Source organism: Sarcophilus harrisii, chromosome 3, assembly GCF_902635505.1.
Source record: "Sarcophilus harrisii chromosome 3, mSarHar1.11, whole genome shotgun sequence".
In the NCBI taxonomy this organism is placed as follows: Eukaryota; Metazoa; Chordata; class Mammalia; order Dasyuromorphia; family Dasyuridae; genus Sarcophilus; species Sarcophilus harrisii.
The window spans coordinates 319,199,065-319,216,918 of record NC_045428.1 but is presented as its reverse complement, the minus strand read 5'-3'; the positions used below and the strand labels follow the sequence as shown (position 1 = coordinate 319,216,918).

General features: G+C 33.5%; 1 protein-coding gene across 2 annotated transcripts in view; it reads left to right on the top strand.

The window, feature by feature from the left end:
• Positions 1–15,927, top strand: part of UGGT1 (UDP-glucose glycoprotein glucosyltransferase 1) — a 96,310-nt gene extending 80,383 nt beyond the window's left edge. For both annotated transcript variants that reach the window (XM_031959851.1, XM_031959850.1), the window contains 10 exons: positions 253–337; positions 2,133–2,221; positions 2,638–2,742; positions 6,274–6,358; positions 7,673–7,855; positions 8,974–9,134; positions 9,940–10,054; positions 11,987–12,103; positions 12,689–12,860; positions 13,993–15,927. In XM_031959851.1, coding sequence (XP_031815711.1) covers positions 253–337; positions 2,133–2,221; positions 2,638–2,742; positions 6,274–6,358; positions 7,673–7,855; positions 8,974–9,134; positions 9,940–10,054; positions 11,987–12,103; positions 12,689–12,860; positions 13,993–14,018 — 1,138 coding nt within the window. In that variant the 3' untranslated portion in view covers positions 14,019–15,927. The remainder of the gene's footprint in view (positions 1–252; positions 338–2,132; positions 2,222–2,637; positions 2,743–6,273; positions 6,359–7,672; positions 7,856–8,973; positions 9,135–9,939; positions 10,055–11,986; positions 12,104–12,688; positions 12,861–13,992) is intronic.
• Positions 15,928–17,854: the final 1,927 nt, after the last annotated feature.

Below are 17,854 nucleotides of genomic sequence, written 5' to 3'. Positions count from 1 at the left end.
AATGGGAGCAGACGCTATGTCCAGACAAGTTATATATGGGACAAATTGGGAATAATCTAGAGAGGGAAGGCACTAGCATTAAGAGGAATTGAAAAAGGAAATGGAATTTTTTTCTGGGACTGGAAGGAGGCCAGGAGGCGGAGAAGGGGAGAGGAGAAAATACAGATGCTAAAACAGTGAAAAATCCTTGACACCTTCTCAATTCTGTGTTCTAAGAGCTTTTTCATATTTAATACATTTTTTTTTTTAAAGCCATGATGGTACAGACTCTCCCCCTGATGCTGATGAAGTTGTGGTTGTTCTCAACAACTTTAAGAGCAAAATTATCAAAGTCAAGGTGAGTTTGAAGAACTGGAGTAGCCACTCTCCTGTAAGCTTTCAGAGGCAGATTCAAGGTTATGTCTGATGTGATAAAAAAAAGCTGAGGATTTGCCTACATCTTGTAAATTAACCACAGAAATATTATAGACTGCATTTTTTTTGCTGGGACTAAGAATTTTGTGCTTAATTCAACCCAGATCTCACTTAAGACAGACCACCTTATTCAGCCGTAACTGCATTCCTCTTTTGGAAATTTAAAAAGCCTTGAATATCCTTGAAAAAAGAAAATGAACTAGCTCATGTAGTGAGAGTGAAGAATAACATCCAGCTAGCCCTTAAGATACACTGGTGCTCATGAGATAATAAAAGACCTATTGGAAGACTTTTAGCCTTTTGAATGAGTAGATCTTCAGTGGAGAATTTATAGGAGGTCATTGATGAAAATAATATAGAATGAGAAGTTGTGGTTAGAGAAGTGCCCACGTTAATAAGATCACAATGAATCCATGAAAACAGTGAACTCTTTGCCTTATTGCAGTTTGTTGGGGGTATTTTCACTTAAGGTTTAAGTGTATTGAATTAAATGTATAAAAGTCATTATGCATATTCATAGAAATGAACAGCAGCTGGGTGATTTAGTGGGCAGAGTGCTGGACTTAGAACCAGGAACACCTGAATTCATATCCCATTTCAGACATTAGATGTGTGATCGTAAGCAAGTCACTTAACCTCTCTAAACTTCAGTTTCTTAATGTATAAAATGGAAATAATGTTAACACCTACCTTACAGGGTTGTTGTGAAGATCAGACAAGATAATAAAGATAAAAAACTTGCATTTAAGTTGTATAATGCAATAATGCATTAAAACATTAAATACATTCTAGCTATTGTTATTCACTGTTATTATTTTTACTATTATTATAGAATTTTAGTGCTGGAAAAGACCCCAGAAATTAGCTAATCCTATCTCCTTATTTTATAAATGAAAAAATTAAGACCAAAAGAATTTAAATGATTTGCTTAAGGAATCAATAATCTGATGTGGTAATTAGAATGTTGGACTCTGGGATGCTTCATTGAGCTGTAATTGCCCAAGGTTATATTTTTCAGTAACTGACCTTTTCATTTTAATTTATAAAAAATGATTTAAAAAAATAACAACAACAATAATATCTAACATTTGTATGGTGCTTTAAGGTTTGCAAAGTGCTTTACAAATGTTCTCTCACTTTATTCTCACAACAACTCCAGAAAGTAAGGTGCTATTATTATTGTCCTCATTTTACAGATAAGAAAACTGAGACTGAAATTAAGTGAGCCTAGGATCTCACAGTTAATTAAGTGTTCAACACCAGATCTGAATTCAGTTTTTCCCGACTCCAGGTCCAGTACTTTACCCACTACAACAACTAGCTGCCTGTATTAGACTAACTACAACAACAGCTAGCATTTATATGGAATTTTAAAGTTTGCAAAACACTTTACATATGTTATCTCAACTGATCCTCACAAGGTAAATGAAATGCCCTCTTTATTTTTATTCTCCTTCCAAGTCATTATTTATTTAATGACCTTTTTTACTTTTTTTTATTTTGACTTCCAAATTCCCTCCTTACCTCATCCATTGAGAACTTACAGATATTTTAATTGATAGATTGGGTTTTTTCCCTTTTTTTTGCTTATAAGTAGTAGTCAATGTTTCATAATGTACTGTTTATTCCATATAGAAAAAAATTATTCCAGGGAAAATATATCAGTCTTTATTTGATAGACATGTTAAGTAATTTGGATAATGTGCTTATATTTACAGGTTCAGAAGAAGGCAGACATGATGAATGAAGATTTACTAAGTGATGGAAATCATGAAAATGAGTCTGGATTTTGGGAGTCCCTTAAGTGGTAAATTTCTTCTCTTTTTGGGGGGATTTTCTTTTAAGTGAAATCAGGCTATTCAGGAACACTAAAGTAATATTAATTATAAAATCTTTCAGATTCTTTGTTTAATTTCAGGACTTGGGTAAGATATCTTAATGTTTTCCCACTAGATTATACTTTTTTCAGAAGAGTATTTGAGACATAGGGTACCTTATAGAGAGCTCTCTCTTTGCTGACTCATTTATGTGGTTTACTCTACTATTGAAAGGTTGCTGCCTTCTAAGGGATTATCCTCATGTGTATTTTTTCCATTCTGAAACCTGCTAGGTAGAAGTGAATAGGAAAACAGGTTCAAATGGCATTATTTATCATTTCTTTTGGGTATTGCATATCTGTATCAGCGACTAAATTGTTCTTTTGCTTCTCCATTTTATACTTAGGGGTTTTACTGGAGGTCAGAAGACTGAAGAAGTGAAACCAGATAAAGATGATGTAATTAATATTTTCTCAGTAGCATCTGGACATCTGTATGAAAGATTTCTTCGGTTAGTCTTTTCAGATTTTTGTATGTAAATGTGCATGTTTGTTGATGTATCACAATACAACCCCGGAATGGCTTGAACTCCATGAACTATGAGATCTTTATGATATTCTTATTTTGTGTTTCTGTAAAGTACACTATGACATGCCCATAATTTTTTCTTTCATATATGATCTGAAACACCTATATCATAAGCACTGTCCAAGGCACTAGCCATATAGAAGACATAGATAAAATATTCCCTCCTTCAAAGAGTTTACTTTGTATAAGGGAAGACAGTTTGTACACATAAATGTTTACATGGAATACATACAAAGCAACTCCAAGGTAAGTTTTTAACATGCTCTAATGACTGGGGGATCAAGAAATGTCTTATGAGGAAGTTTCTGATCTCAGCTTCGAAGGAAATCAGGGATTCTAGAATATGAAGTAGAGGTGAGGACTAAGTATAAGACTATTTAATAGACTATTTAGAGTGATTCATAGTTGAGCCTTTTCCCACCAATTTCAGTTGCCAGTTTTTTAATGGATCATGATAAACATTGTGATATAGGAGAAGGAATGTTGAATTTACTGTCAGAAGACCTAAATTCATAACCAGATTAAATTTCTCAATAGCATTATAATTAATACACAGCACTTTTCTGGGCCTCACTTCTTTAAAATGAAGAGGATGGGAATGGGTTATTATAGTTCAGTAGATAAAGGACAAGGCTCAGAGCCTCCCCAGACTCAGCTTGAATCGCAGCTCTGAAAAAAAGGGGGAAAAAGGCAAGAAAAAAAAAGAATCAACTTACTAATTAGAATTAAGACTTGGGAGTGACAAAAAATTTTAAGGTAGTGTTAAATAAGATGAGGAGATGGAAATAGATGATCTATGACATTTCTCAATTCTAAATATCCAATGATGCTGATTTTATTAGTTTGGAATTGCTAATAATATAATTATTTAATAATGTAAATATATATTTGCATACATAATATGATTACACTAACATTTAATATCTTTGTTTACCAAGTGTAGGCTAAAAATAGTAATTGGAAGGTGAAAGTAGAAGACTAGCATGTTACACATGCTATTTTCTTGTCTTCCAGGGTCTTTGTTTTTGTGAAGGATTGAGTATAGGGAATAGGAAAAGGCAGTTGGTCAGAGTCGACTTTGTAATACACTGATAATGTAATGGTGTGCCTGACTGTTTTAAGAGAACATTAATTAAAACACATAAGTCTTGGAAAATTCTTAATTTTAACTTTATTCATGCTTCATATTTTTTTCTGGCACTGCAAATGATTGAAATATTATTGGAAGAGTCTTTTAAGCCCTCTTTTCTTTCTTTTTTTTTAAATGGCTCTGTGATGACTGTTAGATTTCTTTTCTTCCCACCCTCCTCCTCCCTTCCTCCCCCCCAGGGGAAGGTAGTGACCCCCCCCCCCCCCCCCGTGGGGGGAGGGGAATATATATATATATATGTAATTTTTTTTTATAACTTTTTATTTACAAAACATATGCATGGGTAATTTTTTATCATCGACCCTTGTGAAAACCTTCTGTTCCAACTTTTCCCCTCTTTCCCCCCACCCCCTCCCCTAGATGGCAGGCAGTCCAATACATGTTAAATATGTTAAAGTATATGTTAAATACAATATATGTATACATATTAAGCCCTCTTTTCTTTAATAAAAACATAATAGCTCAGTATTTTCACTGATGTTATATTGCTTCATGGAAGTAACCATGGGTTGCTAAAGACTGATATTAGAATGTGTATTCCAATAATAAGTTCTGTAAAACCAGAACCATTTCTGAATGGGACTGGTGATAGACTATGTCTGTTGTACCAACACTAGCTTAACTAGTTGATTGACACTAATTATTGGATTGCCTCCAGATTTTTCACATTTAGAAAGTCTAATTATCTACTAAGTTTTGTGTGCTAGACTGTCCGGACACAGTCTGCCAGGGTTTTACATATCAGTCTTTGGAATTATCCTAGATAAACATTGGAGGCCAGGTGATTGGGAGGTGCAAACATTCTGTCTTTATTCAGTTATCTTCTCAGTAGGGAAGCAGGAAGCAAGAGAGGGAGTTCTGCTCAGGGCTGTCTATCTATGCTGCCTCTCTTCTGGGATTGCCCATGTGGAGTCCATTCAGAACTGCATAGGTAGAACCCCAGAAGGGAGGCTTCTGGAGTTAGTGCTGCATCCTAGGAGGAGATCTAGTAAGAGGACACACCCTGTGCCATCTTAAGAAACCTATTAGTTCCTTTAACTCCTGCCAGACAGAACCTTCTGCCTCAGAGGCCAAGCCCCTTTTTACCTCCTGGGCCTGCCCTACCAGCTAACATGGCATACAGGCTCCGTGGCACATCTCAAAGAGAGAGCAGTGCCTCATTGCCCCTAACAGTTTTGTAAGAATTTCATTCTGCTTTGGTGGAGGGAATATCAGTACCAAGTTAGTTATCAATCATTAAAATATTAAAAATGCTATGGTTGAGGGATTGTTCATAATTTGTATAATGTCTAGCATAGCACAAGTTCCTCATGACAATCCCATGAGATCAAGTATTTGTAGCCCCATTTTATGGATGAATAAGCAAGTTTAGACAAAAGAAGTTGGCTTGCTCCAAGCCACACAGATTATAACTATCAGAAATTGGACCTGAACTCAGGCCGTTCACCTCTATTAATATTCAGTGTTCTTTTTTTCCTCCCAGTTTGTGCTGACAAGAATATTTCAGTAGTACCTGTTACTTTTTAGCTATTCAGAAAAGCTAAATGTCATAGAACAAAATCAGTTTTTTAGAATTGGAAAGGACATTATAGATTCATTTACAGAAGGAACCGAAGCTCAAAGAGGTGAATTGAATTGACTAATTTTAAAAAACACTCCTTGTTGAAGTTTCTGAGCTAACTTTTAAACATCTCACGAGATTTGATTGGAGGTTGAAATGATAGAAAGCCATGTGAGAAAAGTTTTCATTGATGCAAATAAGTGGGAGAATTGGCTCTCCTCCAATCATATATTTATGCTACTTTTGGAGAATGTATTGTGGTTGCCCATTATTTATAATTCTTATAAAAGCTGTTGTGGCTTTGCTTTGTCCTTTTATCTGGTGGATGGTGGGTGCTGTGATAATTGCAAATTTGGCACCGAGATTGATATTTGTATTTTGCTGTGGATCTCTTTTTCCCACTTGAGTAAAAAATATTTTTTAAGTATATCATAATTCAAATATTGAGGGTTTTTTTTTTTTAATAGAAAAAATGGTTATCCACTTGATTGGGTGATAGCTTTTATTTGGTTTAATATAACATGAAAGTGATTTTCAGTCTGATCTTATTTAATGGTTGGACTGTGAGGTTTTTCTTGGTTAAATAGTCTTTTACTTAGCTGAGCTATTAATTAACCACCTAGTACAAAGTCTAGTAGTGGTCTATTTTAGAAAATGGTGGTTGATAATATTGATGTCAAAACCAGTAAAAAGTGCTTTTTTTCCTATTTTTTGTTGTTTTGTTTTTTGCTTTTGTTTGACAGTATAATGATGCTCTCAGTTCTGAAAAATACTAAGACACCTGTGAAATTCTGGTTCTTGAAGAATTACTTGTCACCTACATTCAAGGTTTGTTCATCAGTCAAAAACTAAATATTATAACAGGAACACCCCCAAACTTCCAAAGACTGTTTTACCTACTTTCTGCTGTTTCTACTTTTAACATGATTTTTTGGGGGGGGAGGCGAGAAGGGAGCAGTTGCAGTGGTATTTTGGCCAGTGAATTATGTTTATTTATCTTTTAATTTTGATTTTTTTTGTTATTCTGTTGGAAAAAACATTCCCCATCCCCAAGGAGTATTTCCATATACAAGGAGCAGAAGAAAATGCATATGAAATCACCAGTCTCCATTATGCTCAGCTTATTTTCATTTTTAACATAATAAATTCAGCATGTCTGTTTCTAAGAGCATGTCTCTGTTTTGCTCTGTACCTCTCTCATCTGTTCCCCTTCTATATATCATTTTTCGAGATCATTATTAATCATCCTCCTTCCTCACAATTCTGCACCTTCCCCTCCCTACAATATCAAAACCTTTATTAGTCCTAATAGATAAACAAAACAAATTCATACATTTTTTATGTCTGAAAATGTATATTTTAATTTCTATTATATCACTCTTATGTTAGGAGGTAGGAAGCATACTTGTAACTTAAATGACTTCTGTAGTGTTGTGCTGATGAATTTTTAATTGTTTACAATTTCCTGATTCTAATTTTATTCATTGTCATTTACTACCATATCAAAAATTATGTGGAATGCCACATAATTTTCTCTTGACCAGACTTGGATGTAGGGTAAACTTAACTTTTATCAAAACCATTCAAAATATAGTTTTCTTGAAGTATATAACAAAAGGATATTGCCTGTTGTGAAATGCTTTCAAGTTTAAATAGCAATCAATCATATAACTTTTAAAAAAATAAATAATTCAAATTTAACTTGCATTAATTTATTTAGATGAAAAATCTTTGAATATGATCCCTTATAAATAGACTGTGTCCGCTATCTAAGAAGTGACAGCTTTCATTAAAGGTGGTTAGCTTCAAAAAGACAAATTTTCTAGTTGTAGAGACTAAAAAGATGACCTACTATAAAAGGCTTGCTATTTTTGTTAATTGAGAAAGTACCCATATTGGGGAGAAAAGGTATAGCTTTAAAGTATTAAAGGAATTTATATAAATGCCTTCAGAATGCTTAGATGTTCTCATAATTTCAAATTATGACCAAAATTGATTTGCCTGAAATAATTTTAGGGGATTAAGGTGGGGAGTATTTTTGAAGACAATACTCTTGGTTAAAATAAATCTGTTTTACCTATGCATTAGTCATACATTTCCTGGATTCTAATAAATGATTTAATGTTTCCTTATTTATAAAAGGAATTTATCCCATACATGGCAAAGGAATATAATTTTCAGTATGAGCTTGTTCAATATAAATGGCCTCGGTGGCTTCATCAGCAGACCGAAAAGCAGCGCATCATTTGGGGCTACAAGATTCTCTTTCTGGATGTACTTTTTCCACTAGTTGTTGACAAATTTCTGTTTGTGGATGCTGATCAGGTAAGCATTTGAGGTCCCAGCTTTGGTAAATTAAAAGAAATGAGTTTTAGAGCGTTTACCATCATCATCTGATATTCTACTATAGTGAAGGGAAGGTTTTGTGTAGATAATGAAAACCTAACCTAACCCATCTGGGTTGCTGAGCACTAATAAATGATGCAGATAATCTATAATGAGGAGTTTTCTGGATAGCATTTAAAGGGGATACACCAAAGAGAATTTAGGCAAGAAAAACAAATGTGCTATTATTGACCAATCTCTTAATTAGCTTACTTAATTAACAACCCACCTTAATCCTCCCATTCTCATGCAGTATGAGAAGGAGGACCTTTTGATAAATAATGTGTCTATGTTAGAGTATTTGCTAGTAAAATAATAAAACTAAAATTTTTAAAAATGAGTTATATTAAGAAAAGCTGTATGTTGAATAGTGAATAATTTGAGTTCTTCATAATAGCCAATGCATGATTAATAAAATTCAAATTTTAAAATTGTGAAGGGAAATCATCTATGATCATAGTCTCCTATTGGTGAAATTTTTTTTAATTTTTAAAATATGCTTTTCTCTGAATACTTTTACTAATTCTCTTTGAACTAAAGATGAGTTTTTCTTTCCCATTCACCCTCTAAATGGCTCCTCTCACCCCCAACCTCTTTTACTAATGTTTGAGTTACAGTTTCTGTTTTGAGTTGGATAGAGAAGTATTGATTAAGAAGAAAAGGCCAGAGTTCTGTAAAAAGGATATAAGCAAAACTTGATCAGTATGTATTGAAAACCCACTATAGGTCTTGAATCAAAAGACCGGATCTAATGTTTTAGTAATTCAAACTTCCTTTTCTCTTAGTTAGAATTGGTAGGTCTAACACTTATTGGAATTTACTTGATAAAGTGAATGGCTTCTTGTAAATTGTATGCCTTATTCAAACATTTTGGAGCCCCACTGGTTCATTTCCTTCATTTTTTCTTAGAAAAATTTTTATACATGCAGTGGTTTTTAAGTGTTCCTTGTTCATGCAGATATTTATTGTTTGTGCTTCAAAAAGATATTATTTGTTAGATATCTATACCAGCTTTATAGAAGTGTTTTTAGAAATAATTTTTGGCTTCCTTTTTTAAGATTGTTCGGACAGATTTGAAGGAATTAAGAGATTTCAATTTGGATGGTGCCCCTTATGGATATACCCCATTTTGTGATAGCCGCAAAGAAATGAATGGGTACAGGTTCTGGAAATCAGGCTATTGGGCCAGCCATTTATCAGGACGAAAATACCATATCAGGTACTGAAAAAGTGATTGTATATTTTTTTAAAAGTCACTGCTACTATACTATTTCTTCTTACAAAAGGACGACTAAGAAATAGCCTTTCAAATCTTGATCAGATAATAAATGGGCTTTTTCATGTTTTAATATATTCTATTATAATTGTGTTTGGTCTTAAAATATTGGGTCCGGGCTAAAGTTTCCCTTTTCTCCCTTCAAGCTTTTCCAGTTTTACCCCAGTTTTTGTTGCAATGTGTTACATCTTTCTTTAATCCTTTATTGGTGGGTGGGGTCAGGAAATCGGAAGAAAGAGAAATGTTGCTGTAGGAAAATGAAACCAATATCTTTCCATTTGTCCTTGAATCAGAAGAATTATTGTATCACTTTTCTATTTTGGTTCTTAATTGGCAATGTTGAAACAACTGTGACAATGAGCAAGATGCTTTTGACCTCTGACTAACAGATATGTTTCAGTTAACCAAAATAGTTATTTCTTAAATTGCCTAATACTTGTTACAAATCTTTGGTCAGAAGTTACATATTATCTTTTGACAATAATGATAATGAGCATCAGTGATGACAATAATAACCACTAATGTTTGTTTTGGGAAATATTTTATTTTCTCCTGGAAATAATAACTTCCCCTTTGAAATAACAAATGCTTGTGACCTTTAGTTCCCCTGTGAATATTCAGCTTGGGTGAAACTATCTTTATTCTTCAGAAGCAAGGTCCAAAAATTTGGCCACTGAGCCATTTAGTTGGTGAATTTGTGCTTGTGACATATTCTGTGGCTTTTAACAGCTGGATCTTCTATACTTAGTGCACTCTATGTTGTGGATCTGAAGAAGTTTAGGAAGATAGCTGCTGGAGACAGACTCAGGGGACAGTATCAAGGTCTGAGTCAGGATCCCAACAGTCTTTCAAATCTTGATCAGGTAAATGGTCTTTTTCATGGTTTAAGATATTCTGGCATAACTGTGTGTTTGGCCTTAAAATGTTGGGTCAAGGCTAAAGTATTTCCTTCTTCTCTTCAAGCTTTTCAAGGTTTACTCTAATTTTTGTTGGGGGTGTGTTACATCTTTCCTTAATGAAAATTTTCTTAGTTATCCTAAACGAATAACAGAGTGAGAGTAGGGAGAGCAGGGGAGACTGAAAACAGATTGCTTTAATCACTGGGTCATCTCTAACAGTTTTTCCTTGGTGTCCTGAATTTATTATTTTGCTCCTCCTCAAATATAGCAAGAATAAGTCATTTGAAGTTTGTAGGGCAGGATTAGATAGACTTTGTGATCATCTGCCTTTTTTTTTTTTTTTTTTTTTTTTTTTTTTGGTATATTGTTTCCCTGAAAAGCCTTATAAATATGGTTCATCATCAATTTAAATGACTTTGTAAGTAATCCCATGTCAGTTTTTACCCTATGTCAATAATATTGGGGTTTTTATTTAACTAATATCTGGTTTCTTTAGGGGTCTTCTTGCTAACTTCAACATAATTTTCCTATTTTGTACATCATAGTGGAATCTGATTTCATTTGACTAGCTTCAAATGACTCATTGTCAGGCTGCATTTTAAAAATGTTACAGTCATATCCTAAACCTCATGTGATTACTTAGGAGATGTATGGTACATGAACAATAACTTCTGGTCATTTCTCTTTGTAAAATGAAACCTGAGAGTAAAACAGTTTTTATTGAGGTAAACTTTTAAAATATCTCTAAAAGGCAACATGGGGAAATGAAAAGATTCCTGAGATTCCTGAGAGGCTTAGCTTTTAAGAATGACTCCTGTATAGGAGCTATGTGCTGTTGGGCCTATCATTTAATTTCTCAATCTTAGTTTCCCAATTTGTAAACCTGGAATAAGTGTACTTGCATTATTTTCTTCTTAAGAGTTGTTAGGAAAACTATTTGTAAATCTTAAAGTGCTATATTTGTTACTGTTTCCTGCTACCATTATTACTCCTACAATCTTTAGGGAAGAAGATGGCAGTAGAATATAGATATTTTTATTGGTATAGATTAGTAGTAGACTGTAATCTCATTTGGTAGTCAGAAAACTAGTCAAACATTCATAAATCTCTCTTTTAAAAAAAAAAAAACCAACAACAACAACCCAGAAAACTATGAATTGCCACTTTTGGATAAGGCACAAAATTATAGGTATCAGAAAAAGTCTGTATATCTTTTAAGTTCACAAGTTAAATCAAAAAGAAAACTTATGCAGAGAAATAATATGATTTGTGTGTGTTAAAACTTTAGGTTTCTACTTGTTTAGTGTTGATAGATTTTTTTTTTTTTTCCCAAGGCAGTTGGGGTTAAGTGACTTGCCCATGATCACACAGCTAGAAAGTGTTAAGTTTCTGACATCAGATTTGAACTTGGGTCCTCCTCACTGTAGGGCTGCCACCTAGTTGCCGCTGTTAATAGATGTTTTATGGAATTTCTATTTCAAGTGTTGGTGGGGTTTTTTTTTTTTTTTTAATAGTATAAATCTCTTTTGATGACATAAATTTGGCTCCATCTAAAGGTGGAATTACTAAATGAACATACTTTGATTGTGGTATAATGGAAAAAGCATTAGACTGACCACACTTAATCTGGGGCTCTAATTCTACCTCAGCTACTTAACTCTATGACCTTGGGCAATTGACTTATCTTGATCCTAAATTTCATCATCAATGAAGATATGAGACTAGATGATCTTAGAACTTCCATCTCTAATGTTAAGAATCTACAATTGTGTGATCATTTAAAATGGGAATTACAGCTAACAATTATTACTGTTTAGTTGTCCAGAAGTTTTTCTTCTTTTAGTAGTTTAGATTTGTCTAAATTGTTGTTTAAATTTTATTTTGTTCACTAAACAGGATTTGCCCAATAATATGATACACCAGGTGCCAATTAAGTCACTCCCACAAGAATGGCTTTGGTGTGAAACATGGTGTGATGATGCCTCCAAGAAAAAAGCAAAAACAATTGATTTGGTAAGCTTATAGCTGCTTTGATGGACTGAATTTAGTTTTGATTTTTTGTTGCATAAGGCTGAATAGTTTTAAGACAATTTATTTTAAATTATTTTTTCCTTATAGTTTCATAATTCATATCATTATAGATCAGTATGGAGAGGGCTGTTTTAATATAACACTTCTCCTTGCAGTTTGGAAATAATAGGAGTTATAGTTACTCACTGTGATGATTCTAATTGAATAATTACTGAAGAAGAGAGAAACCTTTTATAACTTTGCTATCCCTAAAATCATTATCCTGGTTTAGTATTTGAATCAAGTAACTTCATTCTTCCCAGAAAAAAAATACCTCAGTTTTGATTTCTGACCCTTCATCATATTATCTCTCCCTGTGTTTTTGTTATCTTTCCCCAGTGTGTAACCTCATTCTTTTTTGTCTAGTCTGTCATAAGCTTGTTATTCCCATAATTTTTAAGTTTTTTATTTGATAACTTTTAAGACAATACAGAACTACTATTTTAGATTGTAACTTACATATATTTTGAACTTTTCAGCTAGATATTATATTCCTTTCTTTTTAATGCCAATCTCTGTCTTTCACAGTGTAATAATCCAATGACCAAAGAGCCAAAGCTGCAGGCAGCCGTCCGCATTGTCCCAGAGTGGCAGGACTATGATCTCGAAATCAAACAGTTACAGGGTCGTTTCCAGAAAGAAAAGGAAATGGGAATTAGGCATCCCGAGAATGAGACTAAAGAACCAAGCATAGTAGAAGGTAATCTTAATTGTTCTTTTCATTTATTTATTTACTCAAAATAGTAATAATAATATAAATAGAAATCTCTTTCCTTTAGACAAAAATTTTTTTAAAGGGATTAGTGTTTGTGATTATTTTTAAGTATTTAGAACATTGTATACAGAAGATAGAGATAATGACGATTTCCCTATTTATCTGCAATAATTATATGTGAATAAGGAGCTATATAATAATATATGGAGATATTGTAATTTTTTTTTCTGTTATTTTAATTCTTTGGTTTAATGCTGCATCTACCTAATTAAAATTTTTCTCTAAGAGCACCTGCTTTACCTATTTGTTTTTCCAAAGACTACTAGTAATAAATGAATTTTATTAGAGTTCTGCAAATTAATGTAAAATTTCTCCAAGCAGTGTTCTTTGAAAATATGTGCATGTGCATACACACAATTCAATTTGATAAACACTTATTAAGCCTATTGTGTGCTGTGCTAAACACTGGGATACAAATAAGAAAAAGAAAGATCTTGTCCTCAAGATCATCCTTATGAAGGGAGATTATACATTAAAGAAAGCTGAAAATCTGAGGGTCATGTGTAATAATGTTGAAATTGAATCCTAGGAGTGAAGCTGATGGGAAATAGTTGGGCTGATGGCCTTTTTTAAAAGGAGGCTTTTTATTTCCCTACCTTCCACTTCTCATTCAAGTTATAGGGGGAGAGGTATTTTGAGGTCACTGTGAGTTCCAAAGCTGTGGCTATATCTGGGATGATAAATTTCTTGGTGATAAAAGTTTCCTGGGACTATAAAGATGGTGGAGTTGAATCCAAAGAGTAAATACCATACACATCCAATATTTTAGTTTTCTCATTTTGTCTTACTTTGTAGATCCTTTGTTCATTTAAGGAAATTATATCAAGATGTATAAATAAAAAAATTAAAATTGCTTATTGGTTGAGCTGATAAATTGGGGCCCTAATTTTAAGGATTTAAATAAAAAGCAAAAACAAGAAATTGTGGGTGTAGCTTTTGTTGGGCAAATACCCCTAACAGAACAGAATTTGTAATGCAATTTGAGAAGCCTGCCAGATTAGTGTAATTATAACTTTAGACTTTCTGCTTCATTTTAATTTTTTCTTCTTTTCCACAGGGCTTCCAGCACACGTAGAATTATGATCCCTGAAGGAAGATATGAAGTGATACTGTGTGAAAGACAATTTTTATATTAAATGCTAGGTTTTTTTTCTGGTATCTCTACACAACTGCTGATAAATTGGATAGGAGACTGTTTCCAAGCCTTTTTAATCCTGGAATTTTGGGTTGCTGTATCCAAATGAATGATTTGGCTCCAGATCATTGGAATTAAGATTATACTGGATTTATACTGTTGCAGAATAGCTGATTATAGATTCTAGAGTTTTGGAGAGTGAATCTTCCGGGGGGTTCTTCCAGAAGCAGTTCTGTAATCACAGAGGAATACAGCAACAGACAAGCAGAACATATGTTCTTTGGAACCCATATCACCTCAGTCAAGAGCACACCCACGATATCTGGTCACGGGGAGCAGGACATCCAAAGTGCACGAGTTCTTACCTCAGTTTTTGTTTGTTGCTGGAGCTAAGCTCTACAAACTGTACTGTAGAGTAGAACTGTGCCCTGAATTGGTTTTCTTTTGTAAGAGTGGTATTCACATGATCTTTGTGGTTTGAGGTTTAGAGTAATTTGTTACCTATTTCTGGATGGCAGATATATTGTATAATGAAGACCTCATTCACAGATCATCTGTTTCCTCAGGACTGGCTCAATACAAAAGCTGAATTCAATTGGAAACTACCCAGGATTTTGGAGGGTGGTTTGGGATTGGGTGGCTTACACTTGCAAATTGGTCACCCTCTCTTATGACCTGATAGTACCACAGTGTCTTTTTAAAAATAAAAATGTTGTTGTCCCATCCCCCAATACTGTAAACCTTTTGGTTCATTGTTTCATAAATTTAATTTTTATAGTTTTTTTATTTAATTTTGAGGGGCAGAGGAAAAAGCAAATCTCATAGTTGACATATTTAATAAAAACTAAGGTACATAAAATCATCATAATCATATACCAGATTATTGTAAGGTAATTGTGAAGGTCATCTTGACAGGTCACTCACCCTACTTCTCAGTAGGATTTTATTTAAATAGACTGAATAGTGATAACCATGTTTTTGTCAAAGATTCATTTCAAAATCTCAATACCGGTTACCCAAGAGCTTCATTTTTGTGGTTGTCATCCCTTTGCACATTGTCCTCTGTTTCTTTTCATTTATTGTTTTGTTTTTATGCTCTGCAGATGTTACTTGAGAAGTTAAAAACTTTGAATCCACATATCTATGTTATCAGATGAAAGAATCCTAAACATGGCCAGTCAAGGAAATGCCTTCTATGTCTTAATTTTTATACAGTCTTTATTTACTCTGGTGTTTTTTTCCCACATAGATGAATCTCTCCTGAGACTGACCATAGGTCTGTGGACAAATATATCTTGTGTGTGGCAAGGCAGCATGAATAGTTGGGTACCCAGCAAGCCAGCTTTTAAGCTTTCTGGTTCTTTGTGTGAATCTCACTGGGTTTTATGCAAACATGATACTGTTTTGCATACTGCTTATTCCAAGAGAGTTAGGAATCCTCAAATCCACCGTTAAAAGCACAGCAAAGTCTTATATTTTCATATTTCACTTGCTTAAAAGAGGTTTTTAAATTTTTAAAAATTTTTCTAAAATGGAAAACTTATCTCAAAGCTGATTCTGATTTTTATTCATATATTCATTTGAAATCTTTCTAAAAAGCAAAAATCCACTAAGCATATATTTTATAGAAATTTGGGAAATTGATAAAATAAGTTCATTATTTACCTTGCTGAGAAGTAAAAATTAGATTAAGGATCTGCACCATCAAAATGAATTTAGCAGTTACCATTTAATTTTCAAAATATCTGTTAAGTGACTTGCTGAGAAGTAAAAATTAGATTAAGGATCTGCACCATCAAAATGAATTTAGCAGTTACCATTTAATTTTCAAAATATCTGTTAAGTGACTTGTAGTTACAGATGTTCTGTTTTGCTTACATCATTCCCTCCTTTTATCCCTAAAAATACAAAGGAGCAGGAGAGAATTTGATGACTTCAACCCTGATTAAGCAAAACCAGGTCTGAGAACTAGCAGTTGCTGCAACCTAACCCTTCACCCTGGAGGTTCTGAAGATTTAAGTTGAAGGATTATGAATAATGATTAAGCATTCTTATCCTGAACAAGCAGGATTGTCTGTACTTCTCCAGTTAAATTTTATTTAGCCTTCAGATGTTATCTACTCTATAGTGGGAAAATATGTGCAAAACACATGTACCATAGCTCCTCTAAAATTTGGTATGGCAGTAGGAAATAATCAAGTAAACTTATTAATTTTTTTTAGACATCTTTATTGTAATGATTTTTTTTTTTGAGCATTTATATGTGAGGATTATTTACTGGTGCCAGGTTTCATCTTTTTTCACTTGTCTTCCAGCCAAGTTTTTTTGTTGATAGAACTGCTTCTCATAAAGAGATTGAAGTACAAATCTTCATTTAGAGCAAATGCATCCTTATCATCTAGATAATCTAGATAATCCGTCTTGTTATAAAAAAAGATTGTTGAATAGTTTACCTAATATGCAGGAAGGTGCCTTGGAAATGGTTTTGTTCTTCCCAACCAATCATTCTTTTTGTTGGCTAGCACACTTTAAATTGTTTGATTAATTCAATGCCTCAGAAAATGTTACTGATACTTGAACAATGGGGCAAAGTGACTTTGCCACCAAAAAAAAAAGGTATGGCAGGATGGTTAGAAAATAGATCAGTTTAGAAATTGAGATTGATTGCTCTGAATCTTAATCAACTTAGGGAAATACTGTTAGATGTGGTTTTTTTGACTAGTGACAGAAATGTTCAACAGCTGCTTTTGAAAAAAAGGAAAAACTAACATTTGTGTGGAATTGATTTTTTTTTTTTTTTTTTTTTTTTGTATTATACCATATGCAGAAAATTTTCTTTCCAAAATAGTTCTGGAGAGAAATTATTTGAGCTTATAACTATCTTATGTTCTATGAACAGTGGTATTTATTTGACTGGGATCTGAAAACTCTGCATACAGCCTATCTGTGGGATAAGTGTGGCGCATAACATTTATGCATAATATAGACTTAACTTTGAGCCATACTTTCCCCTTTCATCAAGACTAAATAAGTTTATTTTTGGTAATGGTAAAGTTTTAAAATGTGATTAAATAGTACATTTTAAACCAAAAAAGGGTCATATGCATTGGGCAGGGCATTATTTATCTGATGTGCAACACATATATTAAATACTGTTGCCTTTTCTTAGCCCCAGGCTAGAATACTTTTCACTATCTATATATGTCAACATGCTAAGGCAAAGCAAAATCTATAGTCCTGGTTTGATAGGCAATATGGTATGATGGAAAGAGCACTGGATTTGGAATCAGAGACCTGGGTTCAGGGACTCCCCTTCTCCTTCCCCCCCCCCCCCCCCCCCCCCCCCCCCCCCCCAACTTTTACTATCTTTGTAATTTTGGGCAAGTCATTTAACCTGTCTGTATTTGTTTCCTTATCAGTAACAAGATTGATTTTAAACAACTTCTGCTTATAGAAGGACCAGGAATTAACCAGGAGTCCCTTAGGAAATCAGGGGGAAGATGGCAATAATCAAGGATACCATTTTTCATAAACCTTAAAATATGAATATGAATTGTCATTAGTATTATTAATGTACAAATGTAGTTCTGTGAGGAAGTGGACTAAAATCTCACAATTTAAACAGTGATGACAGTTTGATTTGAGGATGATAGTTGGTATATCCCAAATGATGTTACTGGTTGTAACAATGTATTTGAAAAGTCTGCTGGACACTTTTCTGTTTCTCTATTTTAACACAGCCTTTTCACTACATCCATTTCAATCTCAGATTGTGGCTTTAGGA